The sequence below is a fragment of the Cherax quadricarinatus genome, chromosome 88 (assembly GCF_038502225.1).
Source record: "Cherax quadricarinatus isolate ZL_2023a chromosome 88, ASM3850222v1, whole genome shotgun sequence".
Lineage (NCBI taxonomy): Eukaryota > Metazoa > Arthropoda > Malacostraca > Decapoda > Parastacidae > Cherax > Cherax quadricarinatus.
In genome coordinates this window covers 9,569,713-9,590,184 of record NC_091379.1, presented here as the reverse complement: position 1 = coordinate 9,590,184, position 20,472 = coordinate 9,569,713, and the positions used below count along the sequence as shown (strand labels likewise).

Below are 20,472 nucleotides of genomic sequence, written 5' to 3'. Positions count from 1 at the left end.
CCACGTGCCACAGTTTCATTCAATCTTTAACCCTTTCACTGTCGAGAGCTCTGATCCTGAAGTCCCTCTCTGTGTCGAAAAATATTTGAAAACATAATTATTTTTTCTTACCAAAATCTTAAGAATATTTTTCTGATTGTTTTTAAAGAAAAAAACATTTTTTTGCTATCACTATATACCGAGATATAGAGGCGTGAAGTTGACAAAGTGAACCGCTTACAGCAACATCACCGACTGCCACTCACTCGGTAATATTATTTTTACTTTTATTCTGTTTTTTCTTTTTGTTTCTAATATTTTATTTTTTCAAGTAACTTTTGTGGCCTGTGAGACCAATATAATGTGTAATATATACGTACATATATATATCCACTTCTTTGCAACACAGTAACTGCACAAACATTGTTATCTTTATATTGTTTGCAAAACAGGTTTACACAAAACCATGCTGTCTTCCCCACCACCCACACCACCTTCCCCACCACCCATGCTGCCTTCCCCACACCCACACTGTCTTCCCCACCACCCATGCTTGACTTTTTTGGGTTATCCCAGGTTCTCTACACATGCTGCTATGTATGATAATCTATATAACTGTATTTGTGTATACCTGAATAAACTTACATGCCGTCTTCCCAGCCACCCATGCTGCCTTCCCTACCCACACCATCATCCCCACCATCCATGCTGCCTTCCCCACCCACCCACACACCATCATCCCCACCATCCATGCTGCTTTCCCCACCACCCATGCTGCCTTCCCCATACCCACACTGCCTTCCCCACACCCATGCTGCCTTCCCCATACCCACACTGTCTTCCCCACCACCCATGCTGGAAATAAGTCACTCTGACTTTTTTGGGGGTTATCCTAGGTTCTCTACACATGCTGCTGTGTATGATAATCTATGCAACTGTATTCGTGTATACCTGAATGAACTTACTTACACACCGTCTTCCCAACCACCCACACCATCTTCCCCACCATCCACGCTGTCTTCCCCACCATCCAAGCTGCTTTCCCCAATACTCAAGCTGCCTTACCCTCTGTCCAAGCTGCCATCCCTTTTCACTGTCTGTATCTGGTATCCTGGGCATTGCAATAATGGATTCAAATTAGATAAGTTTAGATTTAGAAAGCATATAGGAAAGTATTGGTTTGGAAATAGGGTAGTTGACGAGTGGAACAGTCTGCCTTGTAGGGTTATTGAAGCTAAAACCTTGGGTAGTTTCAAATTTAGGTTGGATAAATACATGAGTGAGAGGGGTTGGATTTGAGTGGGACTTGCATATGAGTAAATAGAATTATCAAAGCTTATTTCTTGGGTAGCAATGAAAATTGGGTTGGGCAAATATTTTGTTAGTGGGATGGATTGTAAAGGACCTGCCTAGTATGGGCCAACAGGCCTGCTGCAGTGTTCCTCCTTATGTTTTTATGTTCTACAACTCCTCAAAACCATGAAATTCATCTTCACTGACACTTCCATCTCTGTTAGAACTATCACTTGGGAAGAGAAGAGTCCAAATTCACTGGAGAGTCAGATATTTCTTACCGCTAGACATGCTGAACAAGGACTGCTGAAATGGCATTCCCACAATGCACCACTGGCTCCCCAATTTTTTTTATCCTGTGCACACTGACCACGCAGACCCATTCTCTCATACGTAGGCCTACCAGCTTTCTCCCGCTAGATTTGAAGCTGCTAGAATTTTGGCATAGGACTACGGCACCAACACTGGCTCGTAAGCCGTAGTACTACAGCACTAACAGTGAAAGAGTTAATTGGTACTGTATTAGTTGATTGCTGTGAAGAACAAAAAGGCACAATACTGTAACTGGAACAATATACAGATATCTTACACACAGGAGAAAGAAACTTATGACGATGTTTTGGTCCAATTTGGACCATTAACTAGTCACACACTAACACATGAAGGTAAGGGAACCAGTATGTATGTGAGAGGAGGGCAGGGATTAAACAAAGAGAGAGAAGGAAGAAAGAAGGAAATGGAGACATTAGTGGTAGAGGCAATGCTGGTAGTTTAAGTAGTAGTAAGTAGGGGGAGTAGTGGTAGTGGCAAATGAGACAAAGTGGAGTGAAGCGATGTAATGGTAGTAGTTTTTCTCCTGTGTGCAGGTTATTTGATTTCTGAGAGTCAGCTATTTTGTTGGACTTAGCTGGGTGTCATCCATGATGCTTTATGTCCTCTCGTCTTGCTGTGGGATTTTTTTTTTTTTTAACCCTTAAACTGAAAATTGCATTTAATAGTTGAAGATTTCAAAGCATTCTGGGTTTTGAAGAACAAAGGTCACAGTAGCACAGCTGGAACATTTAACCAAGAGACATACTCACCATGTTGCAGCAGTGACTACCACAACATAACATAGTATCACAGACATTTACCAAGAGACTTACACAACCAACCTATGATTCAAAGAAGAAATTGTAGATGACATTTTGATCTGTCCAGATCCATTATTAAGTTGTGACTTGATAATGGTCCATGGGCTGCTCCAGTTAGGGAGCTGGCTAGTTGAATGCCTAAGAAGTTTTCAGTCAAACATCACAGCCTCTCCTCAATGACGGAGTTGCGTTCCTAATACCGCATCGGTATACGAATTCGTCGCTAAATAAGGAGCATACTATAATGGTAGTGGGTTTATGTCAACTATTACAAAAAAAAGTTAATTTTATATGGTGGATTTACTCATTTTGTAATAAAGAGTTCGGGATACATAAGTACACGTTAAAATAAATGAATTTTTAATATTATATAAAAAACACAATCTTTGGTCTAGAAGTATTTAAAATATATATATCTGTGCTAAAATAATAAATTATAAATAACATTTGTATAATAATAAATAATCAACTGCATTCTTCGTGTCTCACGACACCCTTATGACGCTCTGTGTCACACGACACTTATCCGTGGTATGTTGTGACGCTCCTTCTCAACTGTGTCACTTGACACCCTTTCTTCCGTGTAATGACGCTCCTGCTCAACCGTGTCCACTAGACACCCTTTTCTCTGTCACACGACACCCTTTTTTCTGCGTCATACACAATATCTCTACTGTGTCACTCTTGACACCCTTGTCTCTGCGTCGCACACTATCACCCACAGCGTCTTTCTTATCAGAGGCCAGTCACATGACACTATTCAATGTACACTACAACTATGCCATCTTCAGTGTCACAAGACACCCTTTTCTCCTTAGTGTTCCACTACGGTCCTGTAGCATATCTCAGTGTTCCACTCCATCATACTTTCCTAAGTGTCACACTACGGTCCTAGCCCAGTTCAGTGTAACACTCCAACCTTTTCTTCATGTAATGTCCCACTAAAATAGCATCAGATGACTCCGGCCCACAGTTGACTAGCATAGGCGGTGAGTCCGCAGACATCACTGGTAGTCCTGTAAATACTCTCTAAGGCCGGTAGAAGTACACCGTAAGATGGTCTGGTGAGTACTATCTACCGCCTTCAAGACAAGTTGACACACCGCAAGGTGGTCCGATGCAGCACACACTATGTTGCAAGCTCACTGAATGCAGCCGTCAAATAACTGAGGCCAACAGACTCAGTGAGCTGCGGTGAGCGCTTCTTCTAAAATCAGTAGAATACTCTCTACTGCCAGTAGATGTGTACCATTAGGTGTTCTGGTAACTACTGCTTCGATGCGTACCGTGAGGTGTTCAGGTGCTTACTGCTTCTAAGGCCAGTAGATGTGTACTGTGAGGTGTTCAGGTACCTACTGCTTAGATGCATACTGTGAGGTGTTCAGGTACTTACTGCTCTAAGGCCAGTAGATGTGTACTGTGAGGTGTTCAGGTACTTAATGCTTCTAAAGCAAGTAGATGTGTACCGTGAGGTGTTCAGGTACTTACTGCTTCTAAAGCCAGTAGATGTGTACCGTGAGGTGTTCAGGTACCTACTGCTTCTAAAGCCAGTAGATGTTTACCGTGAGGTGTTCAGGTACCTACTGCTTAGCTGCGTACCGTGAGGTGTTCAGGTACTTACTGCTGCTAAGGCCGGCTCAGCAGTCCCCACATTGGGTTTGATGACGTACCCAGTGGTACTGCCGGCCGGCAGGTTAACTATTTAACCGCTAGTTTGGCAGGGGGCCGTAACATCAACCATCTTTGATATTGCTTTAATATCACCCTTGCACCATTTATAACATTTTTAGTATATTTTTAAATGATTATACAGTAGTGTATTTTATGTTGTAATAAACAGAATAGAGGGAATCAACTCTAATATACATACTTTAATATGCATACTGGTCAGAGAGCCCGTTGTAAGTCCAAGTCGTCCATAAACGAGTACGTCGCTAAGTGAGGAGAGGCTATTTTTGGGGAAGGAGAGCTAGTTTGATAGAACATGTCATTGTGCTAGCAGTATTACCATACCATACATCAGTAAATTTATTGTAAAATTCAGGAAACAATCAAATAATAAATGAATATCAACACCTCTCATGATTTTGTAAACATATTACAGTAGTCCTCTTGTATCCACAGGGAATATTTTCCAAGACCTACTGTGGATACCTGAAACCATGGATAGTAGTAAACCCTATATATATATGTCATTTTTTTTGTTTACATATATGCGTATGATAAAGTTTAATTGATAAATTTTTCAAAATAAGTCTAGAATTAGCATGTTTTCACTGATGGGAAGCATTTCATGGCTTCTCTTAGGCTTTAAAGAACTGCCAGCATCACTGCTTTTGCACTCTGGGGCCACTATTAAACAAAATTAAGAGTTATTTTTGGGCCACAGTAAACCGTCGATAACTGAAACCATGGATGATGACTCCATGGATACAGGGTTCTGCTGTATACTAAAATAATGTGAACCAACCATGTATACACAGAATAAAAATATACTATCACATAGAAGTAACATTACCATTACCACATGACTACCTTCGTAGAGCAGCGAGGCATTGGCCCCGTGACAATAGAAGAGCATTATAGGTAAAGAATGATAAATATTCAAAAGCGGCACCCATCTGTTCACTGTAAATGCCACACTTGGCACCATCCCTCATTATCCAACAACTCACTCCAGCACACCAGTGGGAAAACCAAATTAAGAGCAGAAATAGATGTGCAAAGGTGGGTCTTTTTAGGACGTTATCATTTAGTGCTGCAGCACTGCAATTGTCTGAAATCAACCAATGGTAAGAGAAAAAAGCACCTCTTTGCTTCCTTAATGGAGGGTCTTCCAGTAGCAAGAAATATCACCTGCTTTACTCTCTGTATTTACTTAAATAAAACTTTCAGTATCTGTTTATTTTCTGAGACAATAGCTGCTGCTAGATTATTTTATCACATTAAAGCTTAAAACTTAGGTTAAATGAATATATGAATGGGAAGGGTTTGAATCAAGAAGGACCTACCTAACATGGGCCAGTAGGCCTACCACAGTGCTTCTGTATTATGTTCATATGCTCTCCATTAAATGGAAAATTATATATATTCAGATTTTTCTTTTTGCAGATGCAACTTAGCTGTGATGTTGATCTGTGATGTTATAGTAGCAGGCATTGATGTTGAATGTCACAGTGTAGACTGGTCCATCCATGTTCCTCTTATGCTACATATCATCACCCTTGGGCTCGACCACTCCAGGCCACTTGTACATCTACACTGTATGTATATTTGGTTTTCATTTCTTAAAGTTTTTTGCTTTCTTAGTGTTACACTTAGAATTTTGGGGGGGCTGAGATTTGTTTGTTATTTTTTGTTTTTTGTGTTTTGCTTGTATACAGTATATGTTTTACACATATATCATCACATCATCATCAGCATCATCAGCATTGTGATCATCATCACTATGAACTTCACCCTTTCATTGGATAAAGAAAGAAAAATTAGATTATAGGAAAGGATAACACCCAATCTTGCACTCCACTTTGCATATTAAGAAGCATCCAAGGACACTGCTTTAGCATTTTCCACTTTTCTTCAATTAAAGTGTCATGAACACTTGATTAATGAAAGGTGAGGAACCACTTGGACCAAAAATTTAAACAAGTTTAAGAGATATCTATATTTTGTCCTCATTAACAGGTATTTAATCTACAATATATACCTTTCCCAGTCTAATGACCATTGTGACAACCTGTCAAGGTCAGCCTATCCAAGTCAATCTCCAGGTCAACTTGGATGTGTTGACAAATTGGTGATGGATGTTACACATCTTCCTAATTTCATGTCATCTGCAGACTTGCACTTATCAGTTTTGGATGCAAGCTCCATTTGTACATCATTAAGTAAGTAAAACCAAAACTAAACTAAGGCATTTAGACCTATCTGCTGAGGAGGGTCCGTGGCTGAAGCGAAGATATACAGATCTCACTTACCCGTGTTTCATTTTTTGGTCAAGGTGGATTTTTTGCCTTCCATGTTCCAATTGTGCAATATTTCAGCTATTTCATACATGGGACTTTATGTAACTCCTTGTAAATTGTCAAAAGCATATTACTAATCATTCAATTCATTCTAATTAAACATTGCCACTGAGCTCCATCCTTTTCTTTACTGTACTACTTATGTTGTATTGTGCTGACTATGTTCTTGGCACTGTTTTTGCACACTTACCATTTCTCTCCTCATACTCTTCATATTTTCTCACTTCTCTACTGATCATTCACATGTGCTTCCTTCACTGCTCTGTCATTACTCCTTTTTTTGTCCTGCATGACCTTAGGAACATGGCACACACTTCATGAACTGAATCAAACTTTCAGACTCAATCGTTTTTTGCACCTTCATTATATTAGAACATAAGCTCTAAACTCGTATGGGTCGTACAGCCCCAAACACTCCAAAACACTATAATACAACCTTTCCTTTCCTCCATACTAAATACATAGTCTTCAGATTGTTCATTTCTGTTGTTTTAATTCTGGATTCTTCACATTTATGCAGACCAAGGGTATATTATACACACAAAGGTGTGTGCATATGCTGAGAGTTTGCTTTAGTCTGTAATTTAAGGATTAAAGAATTCTGAATTTGTGATATACAGGTGACATGCAGCCTTAGTGATTCTTATGGCTTTAAACCTAATAAGTAAGACACATACGCGTCAGTTAGGCATCTTTATTCCGAAAGTTTCACTTACACAGTAGGCTTCTTCAGTCAAGTACAGAGGAGGCAGGAGAAGCAGTAGAAAAGTAAAGACAATGTAATCAGTCCATCACCCTTGAAGACCTAGTTTTGAGGTGGTAACGGACTGATTACATCTTTACATCTCTGTTGATTCTGCTGTCTCCTCTGTACTCAACTGAAGAAGCCTACTGTGTAGGCAAAACATTTTGAAATAAAGATATACCAAACTGTTGTGTGTGTCTTATCAACTTGTCAGTGTTGTATACCATATCATATTCAGGCTTTAAACCTAATGAACCAACTAATCAGTGTTTACACAGCATCAGTATTTTTTGGCTGCAGGAAGACTGGAAGACTGGCTCCATGTAGCTTATTCTGCGTTTCACAACCAGGACTTTCTTTGTACTGGCCACCATCATAAATAAGCAAAACAAATTGCTGAAAGCTTTTAATCAAGACAGACTCGAAGCAGTGGAATCAGGTTTAATTAATTTAAATTTAATGATCTTGCTGCTAAGTAAGATCATTAAAGTAAATTAAGGAGCTTCAAAATTTTGGTGAACAGGCACATGAGTGAATGTGAGGAGGACCTGCCTAGTATGGATCAGTAGGCCTGCTTATCAGTAGGCCTACTTATTAACCCTTTGACTGTTTTGGTCGTATATATATGTCTTACGAGCCACCGTTTTTGATGTATATACAGTGGACCCCCGCATAACGATTACCTCCGAATGCGACCAATTATGTAAGTGTATTTATGTAAGTGCGTTTGTACGTGTATGTTTGGGGGTCTGAAATGGACTAATCTACTTCACAATATTTCTTATGGGAACAAATTCGGTCAGTACTGGCACCTGAACATACTTCTGGAGTGAAAAAATATCGTTAACCGGGGGTCCACTGTATACTCATAAAAGTCCTGGAAATGGAAAATACAATGCCTACACTCTAAAGGAGGGGGTTCAGGATATTGACAGTTTGGAGGGATATGTTGTGTATCTTCATACGTATATGCTTCTAAGCTGTTGTGTTCTGAGCACCTCTGCAAAAGCAATGATTGTGTGAGTGAGGTGAAAGAGTTGAATGATGATGAAAGTATTTTCTTTTTGGGGATTTTCTTTCTTTTTGGGTCACCCTGCCTCGGTGGGAGACGGCCGACTTGTTAAAAAAAAAAAAAAATTCTAGCGGCTTCAGATTGAGCAGGAGAAAGCTGGTAGGCCCACATGGGAGAGAATGGGTCTGTGTGGTCAGTGTGCACCATGTAAAAAAAATCCTGCAGCACACAGAGCATAATGAGAAAAAAAAACTCTGACCGTTTTTTTTTTTTTTTAATTAAAATGCCGACTTTGTGGTCTATTTTTGTATAGTATTTATGGTTGTATTCTCGTTTTCCTGGTCTCATTTGATAGAATGGGAAACATATAGAAATAGAGGTGATTTTGATTGGTTTTACTATGAAAAGAACCTTGAAATGGACCTCAAAGTACAGGAAGTGTTTGATTTTTGCCGATGTTCAAAAGTAAACAAATGATGTCATTTTCCAATAAATGTCCAAGTAGCCATTCTAATATGCAGTCATGAATGGGTTGGCATTATTTATACAATTATTACAATATTGCAATAGTCTGCATAACAGTAAATCTTCTATTTTTTGTTTGAATAAAAAATTCAAAATAGAAACCAAGAGTAATATCAGAGGGGCCTGGAGACATGACTGATGAACAAAGAAAATGTTATTTTAGAGCCAGGAATGTCTGCATTGTTCATTCTGGACCTTATTTTCAAATTGTCATATTTTTTAATTTTCATGAAATTGGCCAAATTGCAAATTTCTGACCATGTTATTGGGTAGTTGAAATCAGTAAATGGGTAGTTTCTTGTACTCAATCGATAGAAAAAATGGAGTTCTAAAGAAATAGCTATGAGTTTGGTCAACTGGAACAAAGGAATTGGATGAAAATAGGGCTCAAATTGGGTGAAATCGCCAATTCGTAAATATCGCCGAGGTTGCTAACTTCGCGAGAGCATAACTCCATCAGTTTTCCATAACATTTCATTATTTTGGCGTCATTGCAATTGGGAAAAGATTCTCTATCATTTCACGAGTTTTTTTTTTTTTTTTGAAATTTTGCAATACCACGAGACACCTTAGGATTTGGGGTTGCAACAGTCAAGGGGTTAATAAGCCTTCTTATTGATAACAAGAAACTGAAAAACAGAACAGTGTGACACAAATAAAGGGTAAAACAGAACAGTGACACAAATAAAGGGTAAAACAGAACAGAGTGGCACAAATAAAGGGGAAAACAGAACAGAGTGGCACAAATAAAGGGATAAACTGTGTGGAAAACTGAATACAGGGGTCACACCTCATTCTTCACACATCTGCTCTTACAGGTAAAACACTAAAGAACCATACACAAATAACCCGCACATAAAAGAGAGAAGCTTATGACGACGTTTCGGTCCGACTTGGACCATTGACAAAGTCACACTAACCAGAGGTGGAGCAGGACGGCTATATATAGGCAGGAAGAGGTGGTGGTAGTAGTAGTAGTACAAGAATTGTATATAATACCGACAAGATGAAATTAAGACACATGCACAACACCCAGGCATCCCCATCATAGACGTTTCGCCATCCAGCCAGCCACTGGATGGCGAAATGTCCACAACAAAGACAACCAGACGCCTTCCTTACATTTCCGGTCTTTCTAATCTCAACAATTCTCTCCGTCCCTTAGACATCAAGCTTACCTTCCGCCAGACTAACACTCTTCGCACTAATCTCGTTCATACCTCTCCTCCCTCTACAGATGTTCCTGGTGTCTACTCTATTTCTTGCTCCTCCTGTCCTCTTCAATACTTCGGAGAAACTGGTCGATCTCTTTCTGACAGACTTAGGGAGCACAAAAATAGTGTTAGGCTTGCCGACACTAACAATGCTCTTTTCTGTCACGTCAGAGATCATAGCCATCCTATTGACTGGTCTTCTGCTAAAACTGTCTTCCCTACTTCCAACTCGAACAGTCGCCGTCTAGTTGAATCCTCTCTAATACACAACTTTCCTTGTATGAACCTTAGCCCTGGCTTCGTCTCTGTAGATGCCTTCCTCTCCGACTACATTGTAAAATGCTCCAAACTTCAGAACACCCGTGACTTAACCTGAATCCTCATTTTTTCTTTTTCTTTTTCTTCTTCTTCCTCTTCCCCTTTCCTCTTTCCTTTTCTCCTCTGGGTTGTCTTTCTCTCTCCTGTCTCGTGTTTCTGTTCCTTCTTCATTTATTTCACCACTTCCCCTTTCACGCACCTCTGTGCGCTTGCTCTCCCTCTGTGGGCATCTAGCTCTCTTGCAGTGCTCCCCTTCCTTTGTATTTGACTGGCTCGTCTTCCTTATTTCCCACTTCTACCACTACCACTACCACTACTACTACCTCTTCTTCTACTACTACTACTACAACTACTGACGAAATTAAGACACATGTGCAGCGTCTGGTTGTCTTTGTTGTGGACGTTTCGCCATCCAGTGGCTGGCTGGATGGCGAAACGTCTACGATGGGGATGCCCGGGTGTTGTGCATGTGTCTTAATTTCATCTTGTCGGTATTATATACAATTCTTGTACTACTACTACTACTACTACTACCACCACCTCTTCCTGCCTATATATAGCCGTCCTGCTCCACCTCTGGTTAGTGTGACTTTGTCAATGGTCCAAGTCGGACCGAAACGTCGTCATAAGCTTCTCTCTTTTATGTGCGGGTTATTTGTGTATCGTTCCAGTCACGGTATTGTGCCTTTTTTGTTATTTACTAAAGAACCATTTAAAGTTTTAAAACTGCCGATTCATAGCATGAATGTGTGGAAAACATAGCCATCCTTTGGGCTATTGTTTCCTATACAAACAACTTGTTTGAAAATTGAAAACCAAGAAACACACATTATTTGTATGCTGAGAACCTCGTGTGTAGTGCAAGACATTTTGAAAATATTGTTTGGAAAGGTTGATATGGAATATATGTTGTAGATCATTAATTATCCAGTGAATAGTTGTTTAGTTTCCAACATTATCAAGTAGTTTAGTTTTACCCAGCACCAAGATTGGTAATTAGAGGAATGTGCAAAACAAGGAGATCTTCAAAAATGTGAACATCCAGTGTAGCAAAACACCATGTTGGTTTTGCCGTAACTAGGTATATTCTACCATTGTATTATTATCAACATTCAGTGCTGAATATCCAGCATACCCTTTTCTCCAAAGGAGCTAAATAATCGATAATTGCATTTAAAATAAAATATATCCCCAAGGGTGTCTTGCACTGTTGCTGTAGCACCTGTATGTTTTGCTACCTATTTCACCCTGTGTAATAGCACATGGAATGTAGCCAATCTGTGTCACACACAATGGAATATTGTCCAATATACTTTTTTTTATACCACCAATAATTTGCTTTCCCACAGGCAAAACCTTGCTGATTCACCTCTTAACAGTAGTTGCTGACCACCGAGATCACTTAGGAGTAGCAAGAGTTCTTCTCAACAACAAGACGACTATGCTTGGCTACGGACTTATCCCTAATAATATATTCACACACAACAAGAATTTCACCGGTAAGATTGGCACGCCACTGGCAAGATTGTGATGGAGTGAGTGATGATGAAAGTGTTTCTTCTTTTTCGGGTCACCCCCGCCATGGTGGGAAATGGCCATTGTGTTTAAAAAAAAAATGGCTGAGGTCATTTTCTGCTGTTGGTGGAGTTGTAATTGGTAAATGAAATGTGGACGCTGAATATACTAAGAGAAATGGTACTGAAATTTTATACAGGAGGGCCCCACTTTTACTGCACTTCATTTTACGATACAGTATTTCACCAGTGCAGCAGTTTTCAATTACACCCATTCTTCATGCATTTAAACTTCCTACAATAAATATGTTCACCACTCAAAATAAGCTAAGAATGAAAATATTTTAAGGTGAGTAATGTGTACTGTATATGCATTTTTTTAGGCCTAGCTGTATTGCTCACTTAATATATGATAGTGTAAACATGTAATCAGGTGAAAAAAGGCTGTGTTACTTTACAGCAGTTTTTGCTTTACATTAGTAGCCTGGAACCTAACCTGCTGTACAAGTGGGGCCCTGCAGTAGCCTGGAACCTAACCTGCTGTACAAGTGGGGCCCTGCAGTAGCCTGGAACCTAACCTGCTGTACAAGTGGGGCCCTGCAATAGCCTGGAACCTAACCTGCTGTACAAGTGGGGTCCTGCAGTAGCCTGGAACCTAACCTGCTGTACAAGTGGGGCCCTGCAGTAGCCTGGAACCTAACCTGTTGTACAAGTGGGGCCCTGCAGTAGCCTGGAACCTAACCTGCTGTACAAGTGGGGCCCTGCAGTAGCCTGGAACCTAACCTGCTGTACAAGTGGGGCCCTGCAGTAGCCTGGAACCTAACCTGCTGTACAAGTGGGGCCCTGCAGTAGCCTGGAACCTAACCTGCTGTACAAGTGGGGCCCTGCAGTAGCCTGGAACCTAACCTGCTGTACAAGTGGGGCCCTGCAGTAGCCTGGAACCTAACCTGCTATACAAGTGGGGCCCTGCAGTAGCCTGGAACCTAACCTGCTGTACAACTGGGGCCCTGCAGTAGCCTGGAACCTAACCTGCTGTACAAGTGGGGCCCTGCAGTAGCCTGGAACCTAACCTGCTGTACAAGTGGGGCCCTGCAGTAGCCTGGAACCTAACCTGCTGTACAAGTGGGGCCCTGCAGTAGCCTGGAACCTAACCTTCTGTACAAGTGGGGCCCTGCAGTAGCCTGGAACCTAACCTGCTGTACAAGTGGGGCCCTGCAGTAGCCTGGAACCTAACCTGCTGTACAAGTGGGGCCCTGCAGTAGCCTGGAACCTAACCTGCTGTACAAGTGGGGCCCTGCAGTAGCCTGGAACCTAACCTGCTGTATAAGCAGGGCCCTACAGTAGCCCAGAACCTAACCTGCTGTATAAGTGGGGCCCTACAGTAGCATGGAACCTTACCTGCTGTATGAGCAGAGCCCTACAGTAGCCCAAAGCTAACCTGCTGTATAAGCAGAGCCCTCCTGTATTTGGTTCAGAGGCATATTATTGACAGGAATGTAACTGGTACACAATTTAATCATAAATCAGCTAACAGGGTAAGTTAAGGGCTATTATCATTTTAGATGCATAATCTTTTATAGACAAGTGGTTTTGGGGATTTGATGTGCTGTTGGAGTGTAAGCAAAGTAACTTATGAAGGAATTCAGGAAACCCAGGTAGCAAGACTTGAGTTTTGTTTGTGGGAAGTATAGAGCCTGCACACTACAAAAAAGTGGGGGATATTGTAATTCAGACGACAGTTATTATTGCAATATTCTCTCACTTCTGGCCAGACAGCTATTGAATGAGTGATGGTAAATATGTTTCCTTCTTTGAGTGACCCTACCTTGGTGGAGAATCATTCATTGTGGTAAAAGAAATTACAGTACTATGCCTCTTTTTAGTTGCAGAAATTAAGCTGTGCTAATGGTATGCAGTATCCTTCATTAACTGTCTTGCATAATTTTAATTTACAGAAATTTCGCCACATGCTAACTCTTTAAATCCATTGAATCCATCTATTATACACCCACTACTACAGTTGATCTGGTGTGGTCACACTTGTCACCACACGCACCACCACAATTGACTCATTGTTTCACGAAACTGTAATAACGTGATTGCCAACAGACCACGGACCAAGAGATAAGATTAGATAAGATTTCATTCGGATTTTTAACCCCGGAGGGTTAGCCACCCAGGATAACCCAAGAAAGTCAGTGCGTCATCGAGGACTGTCTAACTTATTTCCATTGGGGTCCTTAATCTTGTCCCCCAGGATGCGACCCACACCAGTCGACTAACACCCAGGTACCTATTTGCTGCTAGGTGAACAGGACAACAGGTGTAAGGAAACGTGTCGAATGTTTCCACCCGCCGGGATTCGAACCCGGGCCCTCCGTGTGTGAAGCGGGAGCTTTAGCCACCAGGCCACCGGGCCTGGTGGTTTGAACCCATGGTGAGCGAGTGGTAAAACTCTAGGCCAGTGCTTAAGCCACTGTAGCTTACACACTGGCCCAGAGTTTTGCCACTCACTCACCATTTGTTCAAGCCCCGCCTGTTCCATGGTTTGATACAGTGTTGTCACACTTGTTTGCCCAAAATAGTCTGCATACAAATGGGATTTCTGCATGCACACTTAAATGTCACCTACCTGTTTACATACATTGTATCATGCTGGAATAGTCCTTAATTTTTATATGTCACCACCACACCTTCCAGCCTATTTGTGGTAGTATACTAGTTCCCATTGTATTTTCATTGGTACAGCTTAAAGTTTTTCCTGGTACACCAGATGTCTTTCACTGAGGAAAGGTAAGCTGAGAAAAGAGGAAACATATCAACCATCATTCAGTTGCTGTCTTGCAAGAAGCATTCTGGCATCACAGTTCAGGTGACCCTTGCAACTGTAGCATCTTCACCTCTCCTTTAGAGTACAGGCACTGTACTTTCCTTGATTACCTATGTCAGAGTGAATTACAGTAGTGAATGTATTCAGCAAAGAAAATGTTTTGCGACAGAATTCAGTGCTGTGAATGATAAAGTTGTCAAAACCTCCTGGTCTATGCACACCTCATGGGCTTGTTCTTATATTTATGTTCCAATTGATAAAATGAAAATTATGAGTGTGTGTGTTAAGAAATGCTGAGATCAAGGATCTGGTAACCCCTTCTCCTGTATAAATTACTAAATGTAAAAAGAAGAAAACTTTATAGTTTTCTTTCTGTTCGCATCACCCTGCCTTGGTGGAAGACAGCTTGTATTTTAAAAAAAAAAAAGGCTAAGAAATATGTATTTAATGATGGTATGTAACTGTGTGTTGATGTACACTTTACTCTGAACACCTTCAGAGGAACCACCAACAGATCCAGCATTGCCAATAGTTGCCGCTCCTCCAGGCTTCGAGAACCCGCCAGATTCAACTAGTGAATGTGACAGGGGTGTACCAGTAGGCCTAGCAGATGAACATGGAACTAACCCTGTCATCATCACTTCGGATGATAATGCGGATACTGTTTCTGGTTCCTCGGCCACGGGAGCTGACCATGTACCACAAGATGATCTTCAGTACAGCATTATGGCTCTCATAGATTTTATAGCTTCTAGGTAAGAGCATGGAAATTATTTTCATGTACAATATATTAATTATTTTGTTGAAGAATGAGACACTTGTTCAACATTTGGGAATTTCTGTTGAGGAAACATTTCGGCAGACAGTGGCTTCATCAGTGGCTTGTTCAGTCCATCAAGACTGATGGACTAAACACATTGACTCCAGGCTGAGGGACTGATTACCTCAAGCTCCTCCTTATCTCCCACCGTTCTTCTCTGTAATGGACTAAAGAAGCAACTAACTGGTGAAACTTTTCATCAGTAATGATTCTCAAATGTTGCACAAGTGTCTCATTCATCAACCTGTCAGTTTTCTAAACCATTTATATCACATAATTATTTTGTATTACCTGCCTGTTCAGCCAGGTTGTGACTACTTTGTAGGCCTGTTGGCCACTAACAGCAACAGCCTGGTTGACCACGCTTGTAGGAATAGAAACCTAGAAACTAGTCACAGGTATACATGAATGTATAGATGGCTTTAATAATATATATTGCATGAGTATACCAGGAAAAGTTTACGGTAGGGTTATAATTGAAAGACTTAGAGGTAAGACAGAATGTAGGATTGCAGATGAGCAAGGAGGTTTCAGAGTGGGTAGGGGATGTGTAGATCAAGTGTTTACATTGAAGCATATATGTGAACAGTATTTAGATAAAGGTAGGGAAGTTTTTATTGCATTTATGGATTTAGAAAAGGCATATGATAGAGTGGATAGAGGAGCAATGTGGCAGATGTTGCAAGTGTATGGAATAGGTGGTAAGTTATTAAATGGGAATTGACGCAGTTACTTTTTGCTGATGACACTGTGCTTATGGGAGATTCTAAAGAAAAATTGCAAAGGTTAGTGGATGAGTTTGGGAATGTGTGTAAAGGTAGAAAGTTGAAAGTGAACATAGAAAAGAGTAAGGTGATGAGGGTATCAAATGATTTAGATAAAGAAAAATTGGATATCAAATTGGGGAGGAGGAGTATGGAAGAAGTGAATGTTTTCAGATACTTGGAAGTTGACGTGTCGGCGGATGGATTTATGAAGGATGAGGTTAATCATAGAATTGATGAGGGAAAAAAGGTGAGTGGTGCGTTGAGGTATATGTGGAGTCAAAAAACGTTATCTATGGAGGCAAAGAAGGGAATGTATGAAAATATAGTAGTACCAACACTCTTATATGGGTGTGAAGCTTGGGTGGTAAATGCAGCAGCGAGGAGACGGTTGGAGGCAGTGGAGATGTCCTGTTTAAGGGCAATGTGTGGTGTAAATATTATGCAGAAAATTCGGAGTGTGGAAATTAGGAAAAGGTGTGGAGTTAATAAAAGTATTAGTCAGAGGGCAGAAGAGGGGTTGTTGAGGTGGTTTGGTCATTTAGAGAGAATGGATCAAAGTAGAATGACATGGAGAGCGTATAAATCTGTAGGGGAAGGAAGGCGGGGCTGGGGTCGTCCTCGAAAGGGTTGGAGAGAGGGGGTAAAGGAGGTTTTGTGGGCAAGGGGCTTGGAATTCCAGCAAGCGTGCGTGAGCGTGTTAGATAGGAATGAATGGAGACAAATGGTACTTGGGACCTGACGATCTGTTGGAGTGTGAGCAGGGTAATATTTAGTGAAGGGATTCAGGGAAACCAGTTATTTTCATATAGTCGGACTTGAGTCCTGGAAATGGGAAGTACAATGCCTGCACTTTAAAGGAGGGGTTTGGGATATTGGCAGTTTGGAGGGATATGTTGTGTATCTTTATACGTATATGCTTCTAAACTGTTGTATTCTGAGCACCTCTGCAAAAACAGTGATAATGTGTGAGTGAGGTGAAAGTGTTGAATGATGATGAAAGTATTTTCTTTTTGGGGATTTTCTTTCTTTTTTGGGTCACCCTGCCTCGGTGGGAGACGGCCGACTTGTTGAAAAAAAAAAAAATGCATGAGAGGTGTAGTAAAACAATTCATCAGTATAATGGCAGTAAAACATCTATAAGAGTTAATGAGAAACTGAACAAAAAGTTCTAAAGCACAAATGTGTTTTGCAGTAAGACAAAATATATGTAAAACAAATGGTGATGAAAAACATCATGAGTGGACACTCATGGACACCAAGAATGATGGATCATTTTTGAGATTCATCAAATGTCATTAGAAGGGGTTGAGAAAAGGCCAATGGATATAAATTTAAATCTTTCTTTCTTTCAACACACCGGCCGTATCCCACCGAGGCGGGGTGGCCCAAAAGGAAAAACGAAAGTTTCTCCTTTTACATTTAGTAATATATACAGGAGAAGAGGTTACTAGCCCCTTGCTCCCGGCATTTTAGTTGCCTCTTACAACACGCATGGCTTACGGAGGAAGAATTCTGTTCCACTTCCCCATGGAGATAAGAGGAAATAAACAAGAATAAGAACTAGAAAGAAAATAGAAGAAAACCCAGAGGGGTGTATATATATGTGCTTGTACATGTATGTGTAGTGTGACCTAAGTGTAAGTAGAAGTAGCAAGACGTACCTGAAATCTTGCATGTTCATGAGACAGAAAAAAGGACACCAGCAATCCTACCATCATGTAAAACAATTACAGGCTTTCGTTTTACACTCACTTGGCAGGACGGTAGTACCTCCCTGGGCGGTTGCTGTCTACCAACCTACTACCTATAATAAATTTAAATATTTAGGTAAATGTACAGTTACCTAAACTTTATCATATTCAACGCAATCATTTTTTATTATTCTGCAGCAAGAACCAACCTCTTTGGACTTATGAAGACATCACATCGAAGCAGTTCTCCATCAGAAGTGCCGAACAACTTGCCAACTTTGTCCGGCATGTTGTTACAGTAAGTTGTCTCATCCAGCCATCACTTTTGGTCATTTTATTAATATGTACTATGACTCACAAAATCGTAATAACACTGGAGTTTTGCGACTCACTCGCCATGGGTTCAAACCCTTCCCATTCCATGGTTTTTAATGTACTATACTTGAATGCAGTAACTAGCAATCTTATTTCCTATTCTAACACTCTATATTTGACATTTAATTTGTTCTTAGGCTTGTGTTACTTTTGTGTAATGTGTTCTAGGTGTTTAGTCACTCCTTGCCCCACACCCACATTGAAGAACGCTGGGCTCAAATTGCTTTACACCTGGCACTCTCGTGTTCTTCTCGACATTATGCTGGACGCTCCTTGCAGGTAAGATTTATGATGAGTTTAAAATCCTTTGTAGTTTCATTTTTAAATGTACATATTATTAAACCAGATAAGTTGATGTGCTGGCTGTCTCCCACAGCCATGGGGGACCCAACAAAGAAACAATTTTGTCATCATTTACACAAACACTGTCTTCCCAGAGGCACACAAATATGATGGTTTAGATGTCACTCTAAAAGTCCACTTGAAGATTAGTACTAAACAAGAATAAAGAAGACACTTTCCTCTATTAGTGTAATGTTCAGTTCCTCAGGCTGTGCTTGGAATAAGAATACACAAGAGATCAGTATGTAGAAGGCCTAATAAAGGAGCCCCTATTTGAAATTAAATCAACATCAGATTAATATTGTGTAGTTGGATTTGAGTCCTGGAGGTGGAGAGTATAGTGCCTATCCACTGAAGGGAGGATGTGGGGATTTTTTGCAGTTCAGAGGATCATTAATATTTTGATGTCTCTGCATGTTGACTGCACATTCACTAATATTTTCCAAAGTACAAGGTAAGATAAGATTTGCTGGGACTTTTAACCCAAGGTAGGGAGTGTAAGCCATGAAGGATAACCTAAGAAAGTCAATACATCATCGAGAACTGTCTGCCTTATTTCTATTGCTGTCCTTTAGTATTGTTCCTCAGGATGCAACCCACACCAGTCAACTAATACCCAGGTACCTACTCACTGCTAGGTGAACAGGGACAGCTGATGTAAGGAAATATGTCCAACATTTCCACTCAGCCGGGGGTTAAACCACAGACACTCAGTACAGTAATTGAGTGAAGGTTGCCACATATCCTAGAAGGGTAAAACTTCACACTCACTTTCTGCTTTGTGTCTGTGTGTCACTTTTATAGCATTGTCTTCCTCACCTATACAGTGGACCCCCGCTTTACGATCAGCTCCCAATGCCACCAATTATGTAAGTGTATTTATGTAAGTGCGTTTGTACGTGTATGTTTGGGGGTCTGAAATGGACTAATCTAATTCACAATATTCCTTATGGGAACAAATTTGTTCAGTACTGGCACCTGAACATACTTCTGGAATGAAATAATATCGTAAACCGGGGGTCCACTGTATATACTGGCTCCCTCACCTTTGCGTGTTAGTGTGACTAGTCAATGGTCCACGTTGAACCAAAATGTCATCATAAGCTTATTTCTCCTATGTGCGGGTTATTTGTGTATAGCATTATAGTTGTTGAAACAGTTAGGTAGATTATCTTTGTTCTCTATGCAGCTTAAATCTGTACATCATGACAGTGTTCATTATTTTCTCCAAATTTTTGGCAGGTGTTTCGGTCATTACATGTGTCTATGTCATCACGCATGTTGAGTGATCTTCTTGGGCGCCTTGTGGAGACAGTGGCTGAGCAAGGGGAGGACATGCAAGGTTATGTTACCGAACTAATGCTCACCCTCGAGTCCGCTGTTGATGCTCTGGACTCAGATTTCAGGCAAGTGAAATTCTTGTTTTATGCAACATTGATGAATTAGACACATGTGCAATATCTGGGTTGATGTTGCACATGTGTCTGATTCACCATCCTGTAAAGGGCTCTCAACCCAGGCATTATACGACCTATACTATTTTAGTGCTTCCCAATAAATATACATATTGTATAATAAAATAAAATGTATCACTTTTATTGTATTTCTGAAACTTTTTTAAATGTGCACAGTAATTTTATTATTAAATAATCAATTCTTGTAAACATTTAGGCAATACAATTAAATAATAATACACTAGTTTATGTCAGATTTCATACACCTTTTTTAAAAAGTTAGGGCTTAAGTGTATTAATAATTAATCTTTGGTTTTTAGTTGACCAATTTAAAATACATAGTGAAATAATCAAATGTTGCAAATTATTGAGTATTCCTAAACTGTACACAGCAACTCATTATTTGTAAGTTTATGAGTTCTTTCATTTTTTTAA

At 40.4% G+C, this 20,472-nt stretch overlaps 1 protein-coding gene across 5 annotated transcripts in view; it reads left to right on the top strand.

The window, feature by feature from the left end:
• The window catches only part of fry (Protein furry), a 342,675-nt gene that overhangs the window by 260,101 nt on the left and 62,102 nt on the right, over positions 1-20,472 (top strand). For all 5 annotated transcript variants that reach the window (XM_070103982.1, XM_070103981.1, XM_070103978.1 and 2 more), the window contains 6 exons: positions 5,517-5,668; positions 11,594-11,743; positions 15,088-15,343; positions 18,065-18,164; positions 18,410-18,520; positions 19,826-19,989. In XM_070103982.1, coding sequence (XP_069960083.1) covers positions 5,517-5,668; positions 11,594-11,743; positions 15,088-15,343; positions 18,065-18,164; positions 18,410-18,520; positions 19,826-19,989 — 933 coding nt within the window. The remainder of the gene's footprint in view (positions 1-5,516; positions 5,669-11,593; positions 11,744-15,087; positions 15,344-18,064; positions 18,165-18,409; positions 18,521-19,825; positions 19,990-20,472) is intronic.